Genomic DNA, 20,141 nt, shown 5'->3' with positions numbered 1-20,141 from the left:
TAGGGGAAAAAAATAAATGCTATTTAATTGGGGAAAAGGCATATAATGTTTGTTAATGTAGCAAGATACCCAAGAAATTTAGTTTTATTTGTAGATTTAATAATATTTTAAAGGTATGTTTGAATTTTATTTTTATCAACCCCCTCTCACAAATTAATAAAAAAATAAGGACCTCACAATAGAAAAATCAAGGAGAAAGAAAAGAGTAATGAACAATGAATCTCTCTCTTTCTTAACAGTTCTACAAGCATTTTGAATAATTGTTTTGAAATAAAGATTCTTGAAATAAAATATACACTGAAAGAAAAGTTTTTATAAACCTCTGGGGAAGAAGGCAGGAGAGTGCTGTCATGAAGATAGAATAAAAAATTTAAAATAAAATATTAGCAAATAGAATTCAACAGTGTTTCAGAAGTATAATAAACTATGACTAAGTAGGATTTATTCTAGGAGTTCAGGTATGATTCAGTATCAGAGAATATATAAATTTATTACATCAAAACTCCTTCCTGAAGCCAACAGGAAATAGCATTGTATGTTAAAACTATAAAAACATTTAAGACTGTGAGTCAAGTGGTTATGCCCATTTTACCTGGTAGAGAGTAAGAAACCAAATAAATATTTATTGAATGAATGAATACCAGGGAACAAATTTCAAGAGAAGCTGTGGGTGGGAATGAGATAACTTAGGAAAAGTGTTCACCTTTTTAGATAATTAAGAGAAGTTCTGACATTTGGAGGAGAAAACCCCCAGTGAATTGTCGTTTAAGGGGCAGATGGAAGAAGGTTTTTGGCAACATCCAGAAATTTGGTTTTGTATTCTGAAAGTATCCAAGTGGTTAATTGTAGTTTTTCTTTATATCCATCTAGTTTTGAGTCTTGTGCACACAACCTGTGTATTCTCTTTACCATATTTCAAGTATGTGATTAAGATTGATATATGAACTGGCATTTCAAGTGGAGTATTAAGAGAATCTTTAAAATGTGTCCTTAAAGTATTACAGATACATATTTTCATGAAAAAAATCTGAGTATTTTTAGATAGTCACTGGATATGTATTTTCCACATATATTATTTCATGCATAATTGATAAAATAAACCAGTCTCTGAATTTCAGCATAAGTTCATTTTTTTTATTAAGGTATCATTGATATACAATCTTATGAAGGTTTCACATGAGCAACATTGTGGTTCCAACATTCACCCCTAATATCAAGTCCCCCCCCTCCATCCCATTGCAGTCACTGTCCGTCAGCATAGTTAAATGCTATAGAGTCATTTCTTGTCTTCTCTGTGCTATATTGCCTTCCCTGTGACCTACGTCTATTGTGTGTTCAGCATAAGTTCTCACTGTCATTATGTGGGCCCTCATAGGTAAAAGGTTCTGACAGCACAGTATTCTGATTGGTCTGAGAGATTAGTAACTCTGATTTCTTGACATATGTATATTGGGTGTATGGTTTGTGCATTAATATTCATTACCTTGTAACACAGGTTTTAAAAAATCTGTATTCCAGAGAGTATATTTTACTTTGGTCTTAAGTCCTGTGTGGCTCTTCTGTCAGTTTTCATGATGTCAATAACTGTGGGTTTTGCTTTAATTTGTCTAGTCTTGAACTGCTTATGAAGTGATAATGACCTGTGTGTTCCAGAAATAAATTTTCTTCTTTGCAAGAAATATAATTATAGATGGCAGTCAGACAGATTAATAATGTAACAGACTTTATAATGCAAGAACAGAAGTAGACAACATGTAAACAAATTACATTAATTTAATATTGAGCTTTAAGGCATTTGATAAACTTCTACATTGTTCAGGAAAACCAATCTATGTTTTATAGTGAATCCTGATCAGCAATGTGAAAACTCAGCAGTAGAATTTATCTAGCCCAACGTTCTGTTTAGCAGTTAGTGAAAAAGCAGGAAGGGGTAAGTAGAAAACCTGTTTGTAACCATGCTCCTGTCTTGTTCTCTTCCCATTCTGTGGAAAATCCTGGCAGGTGGGCACATGTCAGCAAGCGTGAACTACTGTGTCTATCGCTGCAAAAGTTGTTTACCTCAACTAGCTTTTCATATGCTTGTAAGTTAAATTCTGTTCTTCCTAAACAATTTTATGAATGAAAACAATTTGCTAGATATTTTAAGAAACTGCAGAGGAAGATTTGTATTTACTGTATTGCACAGGTTAGGTTGTATTGTAGCTGAAAAACAGCCCTGTCACAGTTTGGTTTCTCTGGAAAGCAAACTCTGGGAGAGGGTTTGGTGTTCAGGGGACCTATTAGGTCCTTGGGATGAGCAGTGAAAGGAAGGGGGAAGGAGCAGGATGGGCAGGAGAAAAGTCAGGCTGACTTAGCAGCCTCAGCCAGTCCCAGGGGAATTCTAGAGTTGAAATGCTCATTGGAGTTTTCCTTTAGTAGGATGACGCAGCCAGCCTTTATCAGTCGTTGTACGGGGCCATTTCTAGGGGGGTAGGACCTTGGGCAAGGACGCAGTCTCCATCAGGATGGTAGCTGAGTGATGTGTGCTGATAGCAATCCTAGAAGGAGGGACAGGCCCCTTCCTGAAGGTGTATTTAGGCGGCGCATTTCCAAGCTCATGACAATTCATCCTGTGAGCCACTCTATCTGCTTCTTCATATACATTTGTTGAAAGCTCTGTAGTTCCCGTGGGCCTTTCTTCCTGGGGGAAAAACCTGCATTGTTGTTTTGGCTTCTGCAGCAGCTGATACTCCTCATGTCCCTCCTCCATTATTCGTTCTAAATATCCCTTGCCCTCATCTAGAAGCTCTTCTGTTCTCTGTGTCTTACCTGGTGACCTGACCCAGACTCTCACCCTTAGCTATTTGAGCCCCTTATCATGTGCCTCCCACACATGGCAAGGGGATGCCAAGAGACACCTAAGTGGATCATCTGTGTGCCATATTCCCCTGCCCTTATTTTGTAACAGCAGTCCTACTTCCCTTGATGGTCAGGGACAATTATCCTGCCCAGATGGTGATTGCTTTTGTGCCTGCTGGTTGGTCCCTTGACATGAGGAGTCTGAAGTGTCCAAGTAGCAATTATAGCACATAGTTCAATGGGACATTGCTTCGTCCCTGCCACAGTATTTCCCCTTTGGGGAATAAGACTTCTAATCCTGCAGAATCCAGAATTGCAGGATGAGAACAAATTTCCCAATTGTGTCACTGAAATTGAGGGCCCTAGAACACATATAGTAAAGACTATTCTTATTGGGGACACAGCAGCATTTAAATGTCTTTAATTCCAAGGTGTATCCTGAGTCCCGGTGCTTCAACAGTGCCTACGCAGAGCTCTGTCAGGTTGTGGCATGGGATTCAGGGGCTTCTGCGGTCATGGGCATATTCCTGTACCTTTGCCGCAAAGTATGTCTCCTGATGACACAGGATCCTGTGCTGGTTAATTAAACACCTTGTAATTCTTAAGAGTCATGCTGTTGAGATCCTGTGGGTGGGGAAAGGCAAACTCAAACTCAGAATATTTATCTATTTTTGTCATAATGAATCTTCAGCCTATCCAGAGTGGAAGGGCCCTATTCAGTCAACATGCCACCAAGTGTATAGTTGGTGTTTTTGGGGACTGGCCTTATCAAGGGGTCAGTTTTTGTCTTGCTGTCAGGTGGACATTTGGCAGTAAGAGTAGCTACATGAGCTAGTGGGAACTACTGCACACTGGTGTGGCCCCTGTCTCTCAGTCATGGCTACTTCATGTGCTCACAGTGCCAGCACTGAGGGCTCCTGAGAAGAGACTCATGGTAGCTGACCCAGTCATCTGTGTACTCATTTAATGTCTCTCCCTTGTTAAACGCTCTCTGATAGCCTTTAGTTTGTGTTACCTCGGTCTTTACATTTCAGCTTCATTCAGGTGTGTCCATCTACATGTCTTTACCCCAGAGCTTCTTTGTTTCTGATCTTCCAATACTTCTTTTTCTAGGCTCCGAGCCATCCTGGAGGCTAGCCTGTTCTTGGGCCATTTCTCTTTCCACATAATGTGGGTGATGACACTGTCCAAAGTCCTGCCCAGTTGGGAGGTTTTTTCTTTTTCCATTGTTCTTCAAGGCCACTCCTGAGTGAGGCTGTCTTATAAGTAACATCCGTCTTGTGCCTACATATCAAGCTGACATATTTTCATTCTCTTGTTATCTGGGCATAGAGGAATCCCCATATGGCCATACCAATAAGATGAGGGGTGGGGACTGTGCAGTGGTAGATGACATGGAGTCTGAGACACCTGCTTATGCATGTTGCTTGTGCAATGTGGTTTTTCTCTTCTATCTTGGGTACCATCTCTATTTTATGTTCTTATGATTACTAGTGACAGAGCCAGCTCATGATAAAAACCCCGAACATGTGGTAACTTGATAATCTGTGTCATGGATTTGTTTTCTGCCAGGGCCCAGCAGCATGGTGGGAATAGAGGAATAAAATCTTCCACTGCAGATGGCTTGGCCTTTGGCATGTTTGGTGTCTGCATTGGGATTCTTTCACTGGGCTTTCTATATATTCCACATGCTACCTTTCCCAATAGTGACGCCACAATAGTTATAATGTCTGCTAGGTCATATGGCCCTACCTGCAGGGCTGTTTTCAGTGTAGTCTGGACCTATAGCAGAGCTTTTCGTATCCTGGCATGTACTCAGACTGGCAGCCTTTGATGTCGTTCATTATATGGGCTGGGACAGTATCCCAGGAGTGAAGTAAGCTGCCTTCGGAACCCAGAGAGACCTGCTAGATGGTTGGCTTTCTTTGTAAGGGGAGTTGCAGGATGTAGTAGTTGGTCTTTCAGTTTAGATATGCTGACTCATAATGCTGTTGACCGCTGGATTCCTAAATATCTTACAAATATGGAAGGTCCCTGAATCTTTGTATAGGTTTTACCTTTTTTCCCTTTGAAGCATATGTGTCTTGACAAGGCCTCCACTGCATTAGCTGTTCTTGCTCATCTGGCTCAATTAGAATGATGTCATTAAAAATGGAGTAGAACAATATAATGTTTTACAAGATGTCCAATTCGACCAAATGTATTCTGATTATGTTATGACAAAAGGAGGGAGAGTTAATCCTGATGCAAAATTGTGAGTATATGCTATTTCGCATTCCATATGAAAGCAAATTGTGTGATCCTCTTTTCTGATAGGGTTAGCAAACAATACATTTTCCAAAAACAGCCATGTTAATCTGCTCTAACAAAGATACCCGTCTTGCATGGTGCTGCCTGCAGTTTGGGCTGCTACTTGGGAGTAGGCTATTGTCATCCTCCAGGCTTTGTTTAGTTTGCAGGGGCCAGATTGGTTATTTAAATGGAGATTTGGTGGAGTCTCTTATCCTGGCATTCTTTAAATTCTTTAGTGTAATACCAGTTCCTGCTATCCACTCCTTCTGGAATGTAACATTATTTCAAAATTTATTATATATCTTGGGGCTAGCAATTCCAGAGGCTTCCAGTTGACTTTTACCACTGTGTTAGCCAGGGACCCAATGTGGGGGCTGTGCTGTTTGTCAAGAATGTCTGTTCCAATTATGCATGCAGGGCATGACAACTGTGGAGGTCTGCAGACCCAGTGGTTCTTTTTGAGCAGATGTGGCCGGAGTGCTATTTATTTCCTCATAGCCATATATCCCTACTACAAAGAGAGGCCATAGTGACACTTCATATCTACAAGTGTCCGTTTCAGCTCAGACCTTGTGTCCAATAGTATTTGAAATGTTTGTACTGCTTTTTTCCCTAGGCTGTAGTTACCCAATGAAATGATCATGGGTGCCTTTGTAAAAGAACTAGGGGAATTATTACCAGGTACACTTGCTTTGGTAATGCAGAGTCCTTCTTCCTGGTCCCCAGAGTTTTAAGTATATTTCAAAATGGCTCGAGTCCAAAAATATTGACCGATAAATGGTGACTTTTTATTGAAGCATCTACCATCAGCCTCCTGATCATCCGTCTTTGATTTCCTCTGATGCTGTGAGTTAGGTAGCAGCCTTCTTGGCTGCCTGTCTTTTTTGCTTTTAGGGTTGCTGTGTTCTGTTATATAACCTTATACTTCTCAATAGGTCAGCCCCCTTGACTTGCTGTGTATTATGATAATTGCCCTCTACTTGGATAGGATTCTGATGGTTCAGTGTCACCAACTGGCCTCTGTTGTCCTTTTGTCTCCATCTTTGAGCTCAGTTCTTACAGTTTCTCCTATCATCAGTTTTAATATGTGGAGGACGGCCACCACCTTTTTAGTGATGGGTAGTGTCCCTCTCACCGTCACATCCTCATGGCTTTGGTAAATGGTGTACCCTTATAATGGTCCGGTGGGTTTGCTGGCATTACATAGTATATCTACTTTTAGAATGCTCAAATTCTTAGGCTTTAATACCTGCCTTTACTCTTTGCTATGCTGATTCTGGCATTTAGATCTTAGCGTGGGCCATATTATTTCATTTTCTAGGAGTCATCTTTTTTCCCCTAGCTTTTTTGAGGTATAATTGACAAATGAAATTGTAAGATATTTAGTGTTCATCATGATGATTTGATGCATATATGCATTATAAAAATTAACCCAGCTACTTAACTAACATATCTATTGCCTCACATATCTTTTTTTTTTTTTTTGATGGGAACATTTAAATCCTACTATCTTAACAACTTTCAATTATCCAATACTGTGTTATTAACTCATTATATATGGTAGATTCTCAGACCATATTCATTTTATAGCTGAAAGTGTGTACCCTTTACCAGCCTCTCCCTATTTCCCTCACTTTCTATTCCCTGGCGACCACTTTTCTACTCTCAGTTTCTTTGTCTGCTAGGTCCCCCCCAAAAAATCTTTTAAGATTCTGCATGTAGCTGATACCATGCAGTATTTGTCTTTCTTTTCCTGGCTTATTTCACTTAGCATAATAGACTCAGGATCCATCCATGTTGTTGCAAATTACAGTATTTCCTTCTTTCTCATGGATAAATAATATACCATTGTATATATATGTCTATAGATATATACTGTCTATACATACAAATATATAACACATCTTCTTTAGCCATTCATCCATTGATGGATACTTGGGTTGTTTCTGTATCTTGACTGTTGTGAATCGTGCTGCAGTGACTATGCAGATGCATGTCTGTTTTGGATATCCTACTCTCTTTTTCTTTGGATGTATACCCAGAAGTGGGATTGCTGAATCATATGGTTATTTTATTTTAAATATTTTGAGGAACCTCCATACTATTTTTCACAGTGGCTGCACCAGTTTACATTCCCATCAGTAGTGCACAAAGGTTCCTGTTTCTCCACATCTTTGCCAACACTTGTTATTTCTTGTTTTTGATGATAGCTATTTTAACAGGTGTGAGGTGATATCTCATTGTGGTTTTGATTTGTATTTCTCTGACAATTAATGATGTCGATCACCTTTTTTTTATGTACCTGCTGGCCATTTGAATGTCTTCTTTGGAAAAATGTTCAGTCGCTCTATTCATTTTAAAATCTGATTTTTTTTTACTATTGATTTTTATGAGTTCTTTTATATTTTGGATATTAACCCCTTATTAGATATTTGGTCTGCAAATATTTTCTTCCCTTCAGTAAGTGACCTTTTCATTTTGTTGATGTTTTCCTTGACTGTGCATAGATGTTATGTGAATAGTGAGTTCACACCCTTTTCTGGGGTCCTTGTGAGGGCGTAAATCCTGTATCTTGGGGGATCATTTTTAAATCAGTGAACTCTCTCTAATCCAATACAAGGTTCTGGCCCCTGTGACCAAGCTCTCCTCTGCATCTAGTACCATGTGTACTTCCCCCTGCTTCTGCCACTGTATGATGTCTAGGTCTTACAGATCCTTTGGGAGTAGAGTCCCTTTCCTTCCTCAGCAGTCCCAGCAGGTACTGGTTAAGTTATGCTAAGTCAGGTTATAGGCCCAGTGGCCAGTAGGGAATATGTGAGCAGGTTCTCAGCTGGGGCACAAGCATTGCTCTAGAGATGACTCTGCACTGTGTTCAAGCAAGGCTGTGCACTATCTCCTAGTAGAGCAGGGTGACTTCTGCAGTCTCAGATGGTTTCTGAAGTCTCCTCAAAGTTTGAGGAGATTTTCAGGGACATCAACTCAGATGTCCACATCCCATGTGGAAGGGTTTTATTCATTTCCTATCAAGGTCTTGATCTTGAAGTAGCAGATCTTTACTTTTCAGACCTTCTGTATTTGGCAGCCAAATAGAAGTACTAAGGAAGCGCACTGGCTTTCTGCCTTCCGTTATCTTTTTCTAGAGCTCAGTGGGGCAAAGCAAAAGACATGCAATTACAGTGTATTTGCCATTATAGTAACAGTGTAGTTACCATTTTCCCCATACTTTTCAAACATCTGAGACTTGACACCTGCTGAAGTATTCCCCTCCACTGGCATGCTTCCTCATTTACCACTGGTTTAGGTTTTAACAGTTGATGGCCATTTTTGTGCCAGTGGCTCTCTGTGCTCCACTTAATTAATCATGGTTCTTCATTGCTAACCTTGCTCTACGTGATTCAGCTTCCAAACTCTGTCTTAATTCTTGTTTTCTTATACCAGTCCTGCCACCAACTGTTGTAGTTTGTGTTCTCTGGGAAGCAGAGTCTGCAGTAGGGTTTAGTACCACGATGTTCACTGAGAGTAACCTTAAAATCAGTGCCTCTGGAAGAGGCAGGGGGAGGAAGCAGGACTGGAAAAAAGGAAAATATGAGTTGTGATGCTGGACAGATAACTTTGGTCAACCCCACAAGGCTCTCTGGAGGTAAAATGCTGTCAGAGTTATCCTGTGTAGGGCTGAGATGTCAGGGGCTTTAAAACCTCATGTTGATCAGCCACTGAATGTGGGTCATTCATGACTAGATGTGGTTTTGAGTGAAGTGGCCCTCTGATATTGAGGCAATTCCTGAAGTAGCCTGCAGCTGATGACCATTCACTAACAACTCTCTTAGCAACACAGGCAACCATTCCTTCCTTAAATGATGACCTGGGCATCACATATCCATATCGGCCACACATCTTCAAACTTCAGAGGATTAAGACCAGTAAATGTTTGTGTCAAATGTTGGTTGGGAGGGCAGATATGCTCATTGTCAGCAGTTAGGGACCTGGGCTGAAATCGCATTATCTTACAATGTTAATTAAGTAATCCCATCCCAAAATACAAGTCACTTTAGCTTGTATTTCATTCGCTAAAACAAGTCATATTGTCACATTCAATTTTTAAAGGAGTGTAGGAATATAATTTTACCATGGGTCTGAAGGAAGAGAACTGGAGTACTTGTTGAATAGCACCGATATTTACCACTAATATTGTTTGTAATTCTTTTTAAGCCTTTAATATAATGGAAGCTGAGTCTTTTTAAACCTTTAATATAATGGAAGCTGAAGGCTTCAACTCACCTTCTACCACCACGTATGTTAAAAGGCAAAGAACTTATAGAAGTGGAACTGTGTTGTATTAATATTTGTCTTGAGTTAATTGCTGTCATGTACAAATACATTTTTATTACTGTTTCTGTAGGGACTTGTGTGCTTAAAAACCCAATATTATTATTATTTTCATTTCCATGAAGTTAATGCTTGTGTCAAAAAGGATATTTTGATGGTGGGCTGAGGCAGTATAGTGCAGTGACTAAGAAGATATGGTTTTAAATACCAGCTTTGCCATTTAATGACTTAAAGGAAATTACCTAACCTCTAAAAACTGTTATTAGAACATGGTGACAAAAATATTTACTCTTCAGAGTTGTTGTAACAATATTCTATAACATAGATAAGCAATATAATTTTATTAGGTGAAAGGTTATAACAGAAAACTATACCCATTTAAAAAGACAATAAAAAGCTTTATGAATTCTTCAGTTAATTTTATATAATACTTTATAGTAATTTTAAAAAAGTGTTTACTATTAGCAGCAACTATGTACTTTTCATTTTTTGGGTTTCCATAACACTCTTTATATTGATCACATCCTGTTGTTATTCCTTGAGGGCAGGAACTGAGTCTTATTCAATTTTATATCCATAATGTCGTTGTGTCACTGGATCTTCATTATATCTAAGACAAATTCCTTAAATAATGATGATCCTTTTTCCTAGACCTTCTCTAAAGCTATTCACCTAAATGTCATCTATTTTCCTCCTATTCTTAAGTAAGAATTGCCAATGAATTATCAGTCTTTATTTCTTTGGACTGAAACACCCAAGTTAATCTTTTATTGTTGGTCCTATTTTTCAAGACATAATATTATGGAAAAAATATGCCTTGGAAAATATCCAGGAGATAATTGCCTGATCTCCTAGCATGGTTACTAAATTGAAATGTTCAGTGTTTAAGTGTGTAAGCAAATGTTGCCTTAATAGGAAGCAACTTACTAAAATGAACAAAATCTGAGAGCCAAATGCTTGTGTTTGAGCCTTGCTTATTTACGTTAGCTGTGTGATTTATCAGTAGGTGTGTGGTCTGGTCAGTTAAATCCCACTATTTCACAGTGTTGGACAAGCTGCCAGTACTCTTTCCATTTCTTTGGGAGTTGAGCTGGAGTTGTTTATTTCTCATATGCTTTTATTTTTATTGGAGTTATTATTTCTGAAAGTGGGGGTGCTCATGGGCCTGAAAACAGAAAGTTTGATTAAAAATCTATACAATTAGCTGGTCAATCCCCACATCTCCTTCCTACATTTTTGCAGATGAGTATCTGCTCTTCTGTTCCGCTGGATGGCAAAGGTTTCCTTTTCGTAGACGTTGACCCAGGGTCCTTATACTTAAGGTTACCAAAGCATGGCTGAGGGTAAAAGTACTGTTTTGAAAACAGTGGGATTAAGTGAAAGTATACATATTTAAGAATGAAACCTCTAGCTCCTTCCACTTAGGTCCAGAATATTGTTAGATTTATAGCTTCTAGGAGGAGATTGGACGATTTACTTCCAAGAATCTGACCAGCCTAAGAGAAAGCATGTATAAAAACTGACATTTGGTCTCCAGTTAAAATGTTCCCACTTAATCAGAATCCCAACATTGCTGTTGTACATATGAAAATTGTTGAGAGTAAATCTTAAGTGTTCTTATCACAAAGATAAAAAAGCTTTTTTCTATTTTGTGTCTATGTGAGATAATGGATGTTAACTAAATTTACGGTAAGCATTTCACAATATATTGCTAGTCAAATCAATACACTTACACAGTCTCCTTTATGATGTAAATTTATACAGCGTTGCATGTAAATTATACTCTATAAAACTGGGGAGAACAGGAGGAAGTTAAAGAGTGTCTTGCCCAAGGACAGAATTTCCAATCAGTTTTGTCGCACCTCTTTCTTAAATTTGAAAGGGCAGCTATTTATCATTTAGACATTTACAGAAAGCTGTTAAATTTGACCAAAGTATCAAGCAAGTAGGAAAAAATAAAAAATTTGAGGAAACTGAGATGATGTTGGGGAGTGGGGAGAGTAGAGTGTGAAAAGTAGAGATAGAAAGAAAACCCTAAAAACACATGTAGAGAAAAGAAGTGGTCCAAATAAGTCATGGGACTCAATGGCATAGGACCTTGCAAAGTACTTCTAGAAGCCAGAAGACAGCGGGCTGTTACCATCAATATCTGAATTTGCTTTCCCAGTTAGAATTCTAAGCCCAATCAAATATCATGCAAGGATTATAGTGGAATCAAGTCACTTTTAGAAGTAAGGTTTCAAAATTTACTTCCAGTGTACACTTTCTCTGGGAGCTATACAATTATGTCTCTTACTGATACATGAGAGTAAATAAATAAAAACAGATAAAGACTAAAATCCAAGAAATAGAGTAAATGATGGAGGGCAGAAGTGAAGGGAATTCTTAGGATGGTGCAGCCGGCCCAGAGAGCATCAAGTTCAGACTGGAAAAGAAGATGGAGTTTTAAGAAGGATGTCTTCAAGAAATAAATGAAACTGCCGGATAACTTGTTGTATTCATAAATATTGAGAAGAGATATACAAAGCTGGTAAAGAATTGGGATGAATTAGCAGTAGATATATAGAAACCTAAGCAAAAATGATTTGCAGGGGAAAAATGTAATTATAGTATGCTACATGGTTTGTGAATAATAAGTACTGAATACTGGTCTAAACAAAATTATAAAAATGGAGGGGAAGTACATATGTGTACTACATAAGAGTTAAATTTTTAAGGAATTCAAAGATACCTAAAACAAAGTATGCCATTTGGAATAAGGAGATAACTACAAGGGCAGACTCTCTAGTTTTTTATTTAGAATTCAAAGTGCTTACCTCTGTGGTTCTGGAACAGGTATTGGGAAGATGGGGAATAGGATACTTTTTCTATGATAAGCCGTCTGGGATTATTTGACTTTTAAACTTTGCACATATTTTCAGTTAAAAACGAGCAAACCACAACAGTACAAAAATCAAATGCACCAATTAGTGGATTAGGGATGGATGTCCAAAAAATGGTTCTGGAAAAATTGGTATATGGAAATACAGAATATGGGAAAAATTAAGCAGACCACTGCAATAAATGCAAAAATAAATCCCAAATGGATTGAACATCAAAGTAGTAAAAACCAACTTCACATTCAGAATTTGAGATTATCTTTAAAATCTTGAGTTAAGAATAAAATGGGCAAATCATGAAGAAAATGATAAACTTAACATTTAATGGATGGCAGTTTAATGGCTAAATATGTTTTGATATAGTCATAAAATAGAAGGCTATAACATGGTAGCAATGAATGCACAGTACTATATATGTGCATAAATCAAAATAGGTCATTGAATAAGCATTTCACCACAGAAGATTTACCAATGGCCGATAAAGACATGAAAAGATGCTAAGCATCACTAACCATTAGGAAAATGCAAATGAAAACCACAATTAGATACCATTTCACATCTATTAGGATGGCTTTTATCAAGAAATAGGGAATAACAAGTGTCAGTAAGGATGTGGAGAAATTGGACCCCTTCTGTGCTGCTGGCTGGAATGTAAAGTGATGTAGCTGCTATGAAAGAATATGGAGGCTCCTCAAAAAGTTAAACAAAGATCCAGGAATTCCACTTCAGATATATGTACTCAGAAGAATTGAAATCAGGGACAGGAAAAGGCATTTGTCACCCATGTTCAGCAGCATATGCACAGTAGCCAGAATTGGAAGCAGCCCAAATGTCCATTGATGGATGAATGGATAAACAACATATGGTATATACATTTAATGGAATATTATTCAAGCTTAAAAAGAAAGGAGTTTCTGACATATGCTGCAACATGGATGAACCCTGAAGACATGCTAAGGGAAATAAGCCAATCACAAAAGGGCTAACACCATATGGTTCCATTCATATGAGGTACTTGGTCAAATTTATAGACAGAAAGTAGAATGGCGGTTGCTAGAGGCTGGAGAATTATTGTTTAATGGGTATAGAGTTTAAGTTTTGCAAGATGAAGAAAGCTCTAGAGATGGTTGGTGGTGATGTGCACAATATGAATGTACTTAACCACAAAATGCTTAAAATGAGGAAAAAAAAGCAAACTCAACAGATTGAAAAAAAATCAAATTGCAGAAGGATCTATCTTGTATGGTTCCATTTATATTAGTATAAAGTTTTACAACCTACAACAGATACTATCTATCTATGTATCATAAATATAGAAACACTGAGAAGCAAACATAAAATAGTGGTACATCCGAACAAAGAAGACACAGGAACTTCAACTGGGAGGGAGCGCACAGAGAACCTCAGTCACACCTGTGTATTTTCTTTTTTTAAAAAATATCTTGAGTAAACATGGTAAAATACTGGATTTGATAAATCTGGGGAGTGGTACATCTCTTTTTTCCCCAAAACACAGTGGTTCATAGAGTTAGAAGAAATCTTCAAAAGGCCAAATTTTTGGTTAATGCAGGTCTATATTCTCTAAAATCTTTTTCCTAATCCACTTCTCAGATGGTTTTTCTGAGCATTTTCTGTGGTTCTCATTTTGAAGATGTCCTTCCCTCCCATTCTTTTGCCTGGTTTGTGTTGGAAGCTCGGCTAAATCACTCACTCAGGTGTGCTTATCTTGTTGTCACTTTCTTTTCTGGACCCCAGATATCCTAAAATAACCTTAAAGATGCTGCTTCTTTGGAGATTTTTATAATAAACTGGTTTCTGGAAGCCCTGCTCTTTCATATGACTCTTTTCTGTTTCATTTCTTTGAAGCATGTTCGGATATCTAACACTGTTGTTGGAATTATAGTAATCAACACACAGTTACTCGGTCATTGGCTGTGGTGTGTGTGTGTGTGCTGGGTGGATTTACTGGATCTGTCTGCTCTCATCAGCTGTCTCTAACATTTCTATCTCTTTTTTAAAGCCTGTGCTCTTTACAGGTCCTCTTCTCTCCAAATGGGAATAAAATATCAGAATCCTTTATAACATCAAACATTCATAAACATAATTTATAGAAAAACAAAGGTAATCCAATGGACCTTAAGTGAATTGCTTAACATCTCCTAGGTCTACTTTTTCTTTTCCAACATATAGTGATACCTGCTCAATAACTTCACTGGATTCTTATAAGATCATGTTAAGTTATGTAGATGAAAGCATTTTAGAAGTTTTATAGCACGACACACATATCATGTACATTTCTTAATGAACTCTAAGATGTAAAATTGGCAGACTCAATCCTACGCATAGGCCTCTGTAGTAGTATTTACTAAAATACGATTTTCAGAGCGTTGGCTCCTGGGAATGTTAATAGGTATTATGTGAAAAGTGCTTCTATGAATAAAACTTTGGGACAACACTAGATTAAATAAAGTTAGGCTGCTATACCCTTGTACTTTCTCTTTTGAGAGTATTTAATAGACGAGTGTACTTTATGGACAAAGGAGAGAAATTATATACACTAAGGAATACCTTTTGCTGGGGCGGACTTTTGTTCTTGGGAATACACTTGGGAAATATAACCCAAGATGTATTTTATTGCTCTTAGTCTTACAGTTCATTTTCAAAACTATGATTTTGTTTTTTATAATTCCTTTGATCTTTATTAGTCATATTAAATTTAAACTAAACTGATTATTTTCTTAATGGTGTTATAGACATTACTGAACTAGGAAAACAAGTAATTCATTAGCACTTAAACTTTTATAACTAACTATAGCTTAAATTTTTTTCTTGTTCCAAAAGGGCTTCTAAACTACCTAAAAATAGAATAAATTTGTTCTTAAAGCTTGTTAGGCCAATGTGCTTTAATAAAATACCAAGGCCTGCCTTTCGATATGGCAGGTCTAAGAAGATGAAATCTCAGATACTGTCCTGAGAATGTCTCTAGTCACTGAATACTGAAACGTTGGGCATTTCAAAAATCTGTGTTAGTATATGTGTCAATTTGAGGTTACAGTGAAATGATATACAAATTTCTATAACATTTTTATTTCCATAGTCTTTATAAAGCTCATAAATTATTTAGGTTTCTCATTTTTTTTCTAATTTTTGTGACTTGTTTTTCCCCTTCTTACATAAAATGAAAACTATTCCTTTGAAATATCAAATCATTAAAATTATTGAAATATTTTATTAGATGATTCTGTTTTTAGGCATTGCTTCACTGAACTTTCTATATTCCATTTAATTTTGTATGCAGGTACCTAAAATTTGATTTAATGATTTAACTTTCCGATAGGTTCGCTCAGTATTGACATTCACTTATGTTACATCATTAACAATGGTTTATTTAATAAGGACATGTCATTTACTTCTGGTATAAAGTACATCTAATTTGTTTCATTTCCTTTTTTCTCATACACTTAAATTTATTTGTGGGAATTCTAGGCAGACATTTTTTAAATTTAAGGAATAATACTAGTTGAGTGACAATCCTAACTTTTAGGACATGGAAAATTGATGAAAGGCATCTTAATTTTAAGTATTGTATCTTTAATTTGACCAACAATTGTTTTAAAGTAACTGTCTTAATTTATTCTTTTATTTCATTTTTTGTTTTGCTATTTTCTTTTTTCTAGCTTGTGATGAATGGAAAATATTACCAAAACCAAATCTTCATAGAGATGTCAACAGATTTGGACACTCTGCAGTTGTCATTAATGGGTATGAAAAATGTATTTATCGGTCATTCTATCCACATACTCTGTCATTCTTTAAAAAGTTACCGTTTGTACTTAATAGATTTGGCTTTCTGTATCCCTGCTCTACTGCAGAATACATTTTGGTTCATTAACCAGTAGTCATTCTTTTTTATTTGAAGGTGCTGAGATAAAACTTCAGATGCTTTATAAAATACATTTTTATTAAGGGAAGGTGCTGAGATAAAACTTCAGATGCTTTATAAAATACATCCTGCTTTCTTTCTTTTTTCCATAGATCAGGTAATAAATAACTTCCTTAAAAAAGATCAAACAAATGATAGATAGCCCAATATTTGTATCAGGGAGAGCAAGGAAAATGAGTAGAATTAGATTCTTGTTTTAGTTCTGTCATTAACTGCATGGTTTTTGAGAAGCCTCTTAACTTGCCTGGACTTTAATATCCTCTGTTCTTGGGAATTTGGACTGGATTATCAAGTTACCTTCCTTCTTTAAGTTAGTATGATTTTTTTTCTATTTCCATAGCAAAAAAATATGGTGATGGGGACTCAAGGGCCAGTAAACAACATATTAGCTCATTCATTAGCTTAAAATTTGTAATTCATAATAACATTTTTATAAGTTCACTTTATTAACACCTTATTCTAATTATGTAAGATTTCTCCAGTATACTAAAAGCAGGTAGTTTAACCACAATGACACTGTTAGTAATAAATAAATACTAGTTCAGAATGTAAGCTTACTAATAAATAAAGTAATAATAAAATAAATAAAATTCAGAATGTAAACTTAAAACTACTAGGCTTGTCTGTTGAAAATTGAGTTTTGTTGATTTTTATTTTACTTTTTTTTAATATTAAAAGATATTATTGAAGCATTTTCTGATCTTTTCCATTTATTATATTGATAATACTTTTAGAATAAAACAATGCTATTTTGAGGGCAAGTCAAATTTCTTTGGCACTGGTAATATTAATGAATTCAGTAACTGGATTTGCCTTTCCAAATTGAAATTTTGAAAATTTTTTTGATTAAATTTTACTCTTAGTCTTTATTTTATAAGAGGATAGTAAGACACTATAAGAACTCTAATATCTAAATTCTATATCTTTTCAACAATTATGATTCTAGATAATAATTCTAAAGTATGTCTTATTAACCAGGTTTAGCTATTATTTATCTCTAAAAATGGCATTTCCTACCATGCTAAAATAACATAAAATGTGTATTATATTTATTTTTAAAAATAATAGTCAATACTTTTGTAGCATCTATGTTGACATAGTGACTACACTAGTTGGAGTGAGCATTTAATAATGTATATAACTGTTGAATTGCCATGTTGTATACCTGAAACCGATATAATATTGTATATCAACTAGATGTCAATAAAAACCCAGAAAGACTAACACATTTGACAGAGGCTTTCTTAATATTGTTTCAGTAAGATTCTTGTTTTGTTCTTAATAGGTCTATGTATATTTTTGGAGGATTTTCTAGTGTACTCCTTAATGATATCCTTGTCTACAAGCCTCCAAATTGCAAGGCTTTCAGAGATGAAGAACTTTGTAAAAATGCTGGTCCAGGAATAAAATGTATTTGGAATAAAAATCACTGTGAATCTTGGGAATCTGGGAATAATAATAATATTCTTAGAGCAAAATGCCCTCCTAAAACAGGTAAAGTTTTATTTTGTTCCTCTTTCTAGGTTAGAAGTAGGAATGTGTTTTACTTTTAACACTTAGCTTAGTAGTTTTCAGAAATTAAAACCTCATAATCCTCTAATTAGGAATTTTAATGTTTGAATTCAGTGGTTAATGATTTACTATCTCTATTACCTATTTTTAGTATTCTCTTTTCAATTCTGTATGTAATGATGTATGTACCATGGTCATTTTATATAAATGTATATTATTTATTTTCCTGTATAACTAAAACATGCTTTAAAATACATCTCTCTATGAAATACTGAGTGCATCCAAGAAATAAATTAATTTATTCTGCATTTGGAAATTTTTCTTCCTGAATTATTGCTAAGTCAGACCATAAAGTTAAAAATTTTCTAGAATCTTGATGACTAGTTTTCTACTTTAATATTTTTAAAAATACTGAATAAATAAATCAAACTTCCAAAAAACTGGTAGTAAATGTTTATGAATGAATGACTTGGATAAAAATTTTTCAACTCTTTAAATGGGTGGGGATTTCATAGATTGTTTATGCTACAATTAAATGTATTTTCAAGTTTTGCTAATCTATGATAACTCAGATGTCTCTAAATATCTTCATGAAGAATGATAACAATGAGTATTTGTTAAAATGTTTTTCTTTAGATGTATAGTAATACATTTTGTTCAGTAAAATACCTATAAGCCTTTTGCCCCCTCCATAATATGTGAATTTTAAATGGTTGTAGGGTCCTGGTAGACTGAATAATTTAGATAAGGGTAGGAGGTGTTTAAAACCCCATAAACAGAACTAAACTACAATGTTGCCTTCATATTTAAGATGTTATTTTGATATTGATGGTCATATTTACAGTTTAAAAAATGTCATAGTGATTCTTGAACCAATGTTAAAAATGTGTGAATTAAGAACTGTAACATTTTCTTTTGCATCCTGATGTGTTCTGTCTCCCATTTGCCTTACAGCTGCTTCTGATGACAGATGCTACAGATATGCAGATTGTGCCAGCTGTACTGCCAACACAAATGGGTGCCAGTGGTGTGATGACAAGAAATGCATCTCAGCAAACAGTAACTGTAGTACGGTTAGTACTTAGGGTGATGCAGCTAACATTGCTGCTTTATGATCATTAACTTACTAATTAATAGCAGTGTGCAAAGTACCATTTTGCACATCAAAACATTTGAAAAATATGTAGGTATGTTGTAAATTCAGTCTACAGTTCCTTGCTCGAATTTGTCAGTCTAGATTCTATTTTGAATTCAGTAACTTTTACTTCTTTTCGTGGATGAGATTGGGAAAATTCTTTCAAAAAAACTGATTTTTTAAAAAAGACTGTAGCTGTAAACATTGTTTTCTGTGTTGATGAAAATAAAATTATACAGGTAATTTCCATGGAATTCTTACCAGACATGCATTAATATAGTGCATTCTCTATAGTGTTTTGTTTACATTGTATGTAAATTTCACCTGAGGTCTTGACAGTGGAAATTTGCCTTTCATTTGTCTTTAGATCCATGATTCTTAACCAGAGACAGTTTTCTGCACCAAAGGACATTTGGTCATGTGTAGATATTTCTGGTTGTCACAACTGTGGGGTTGCAACTGGCATCGAGTAGATAGATGCAAGGGATGTTGCTAAATATTGAACAGTGCATGAACCACTCTCCCACAAAAAGTAATTATCTGGCCCAAAGTGTCCATAGTGATGAGGTTGAGAAACCCTACTTTAGGTAGACTATTGAAAACAATTATAAAATTAATATAATATTTTTTTCACTTAGATGAAAATGGAATAAGGGGAACAAAAATTAACCTCTTAGTAGTATCAAAATAGCTTGTTTTTTAAAAGATGTCAACAAACAAAGAGAAAATTTTGAAAGAATTGAAAAGTGTATTCAGTAGAATTAAAGATTCTTTTATTGGCCTATAGTTTAAATAACTAAATAATGTGCATACAGATTTTCAGTGAAATATAATATACATTATTTTTTCTTTTATGAATTTTTATTAATCAAAAAAAGTATCTACTTGGTTTTTGAGAGACCAGGCAAAGGTAAAAGGTAAAGAAAAGGGAATTTGAAAACTCAATAAAATATTTTTATTCTACCTAAAACTTTTCCTTAGTAACCAATCATATTTCAAAATATTTAAGTTTTATAATTCTATTTTAAAATAATACTCAAAACTTAAAATGGAGGAAGAATTTCAGTATTCACTCATCAAATTGAATACTTTGCTTTATACATACTGTTTTTTTGAGTTGGTTGAAACATTTTATTTTATTTTAGTGTTTAAATGATCCTTTTTTTAAAAATTAAAATATCATTAATATACAATCTTATGTTGGTTTCAAATGTAC

General features: G+C 35.4%; 1 protein-coding gene across 7 annotated transcripts in view; it reads left to right on the top strand.

Annotated features, from left to right (window-relative positions):
• Window positions 1–20,141, top strand: part of ATRNL1 (attractin like 1) — a 718,480-nt gene that overhangs the window by 127,919 nt on the left and 570,420 nt on the right. For all 7 annotated transcript variants that reach the window (XR_012133000.1, XM_073240354.1, XM_073240356.1 and 4 more), the window contains exons 11-13: window positions 16,013–16,097; window positions 17,564–17,772; window positions 18,745–18,863. Coding sequence is in view for 6 of the 7 variants with exons in the window: in XM_073240354.1 (XP_073096455.1) it covers window positions 16,013–16,097; window positions 17,564–17,772; window positions 18,745–18,863 (413 nt within the window). In the remaining variant the exon portion in view is untranslated. The remainder of the gene's footprint in view (window positions 1–16,012; window positions 16,098–17,563; window positions 17,773–18,744; window positions 18,864–20,141) is intronic.

The sequence above is a fragment of the Manis javanica genome, chromosome 7 (genome assembly GCF_040802235.1).
Source record: "Manis javanica isolate MJ-LG chromosome 7, MJ_LKY, whole genome shotgun sequence".
NCBI classification, from domain to species: domain Eukaryota; kingdom Metazoa; phylum Chordata; class Mammalia; order Pholidota; family Manidae; genus Manis; species Manis javanica.
The sequence above is the reverse complement of the archived record's forward strand: the minus strand, read 5'-3'. Positions and strand labels throughout refer to the sequence as shown.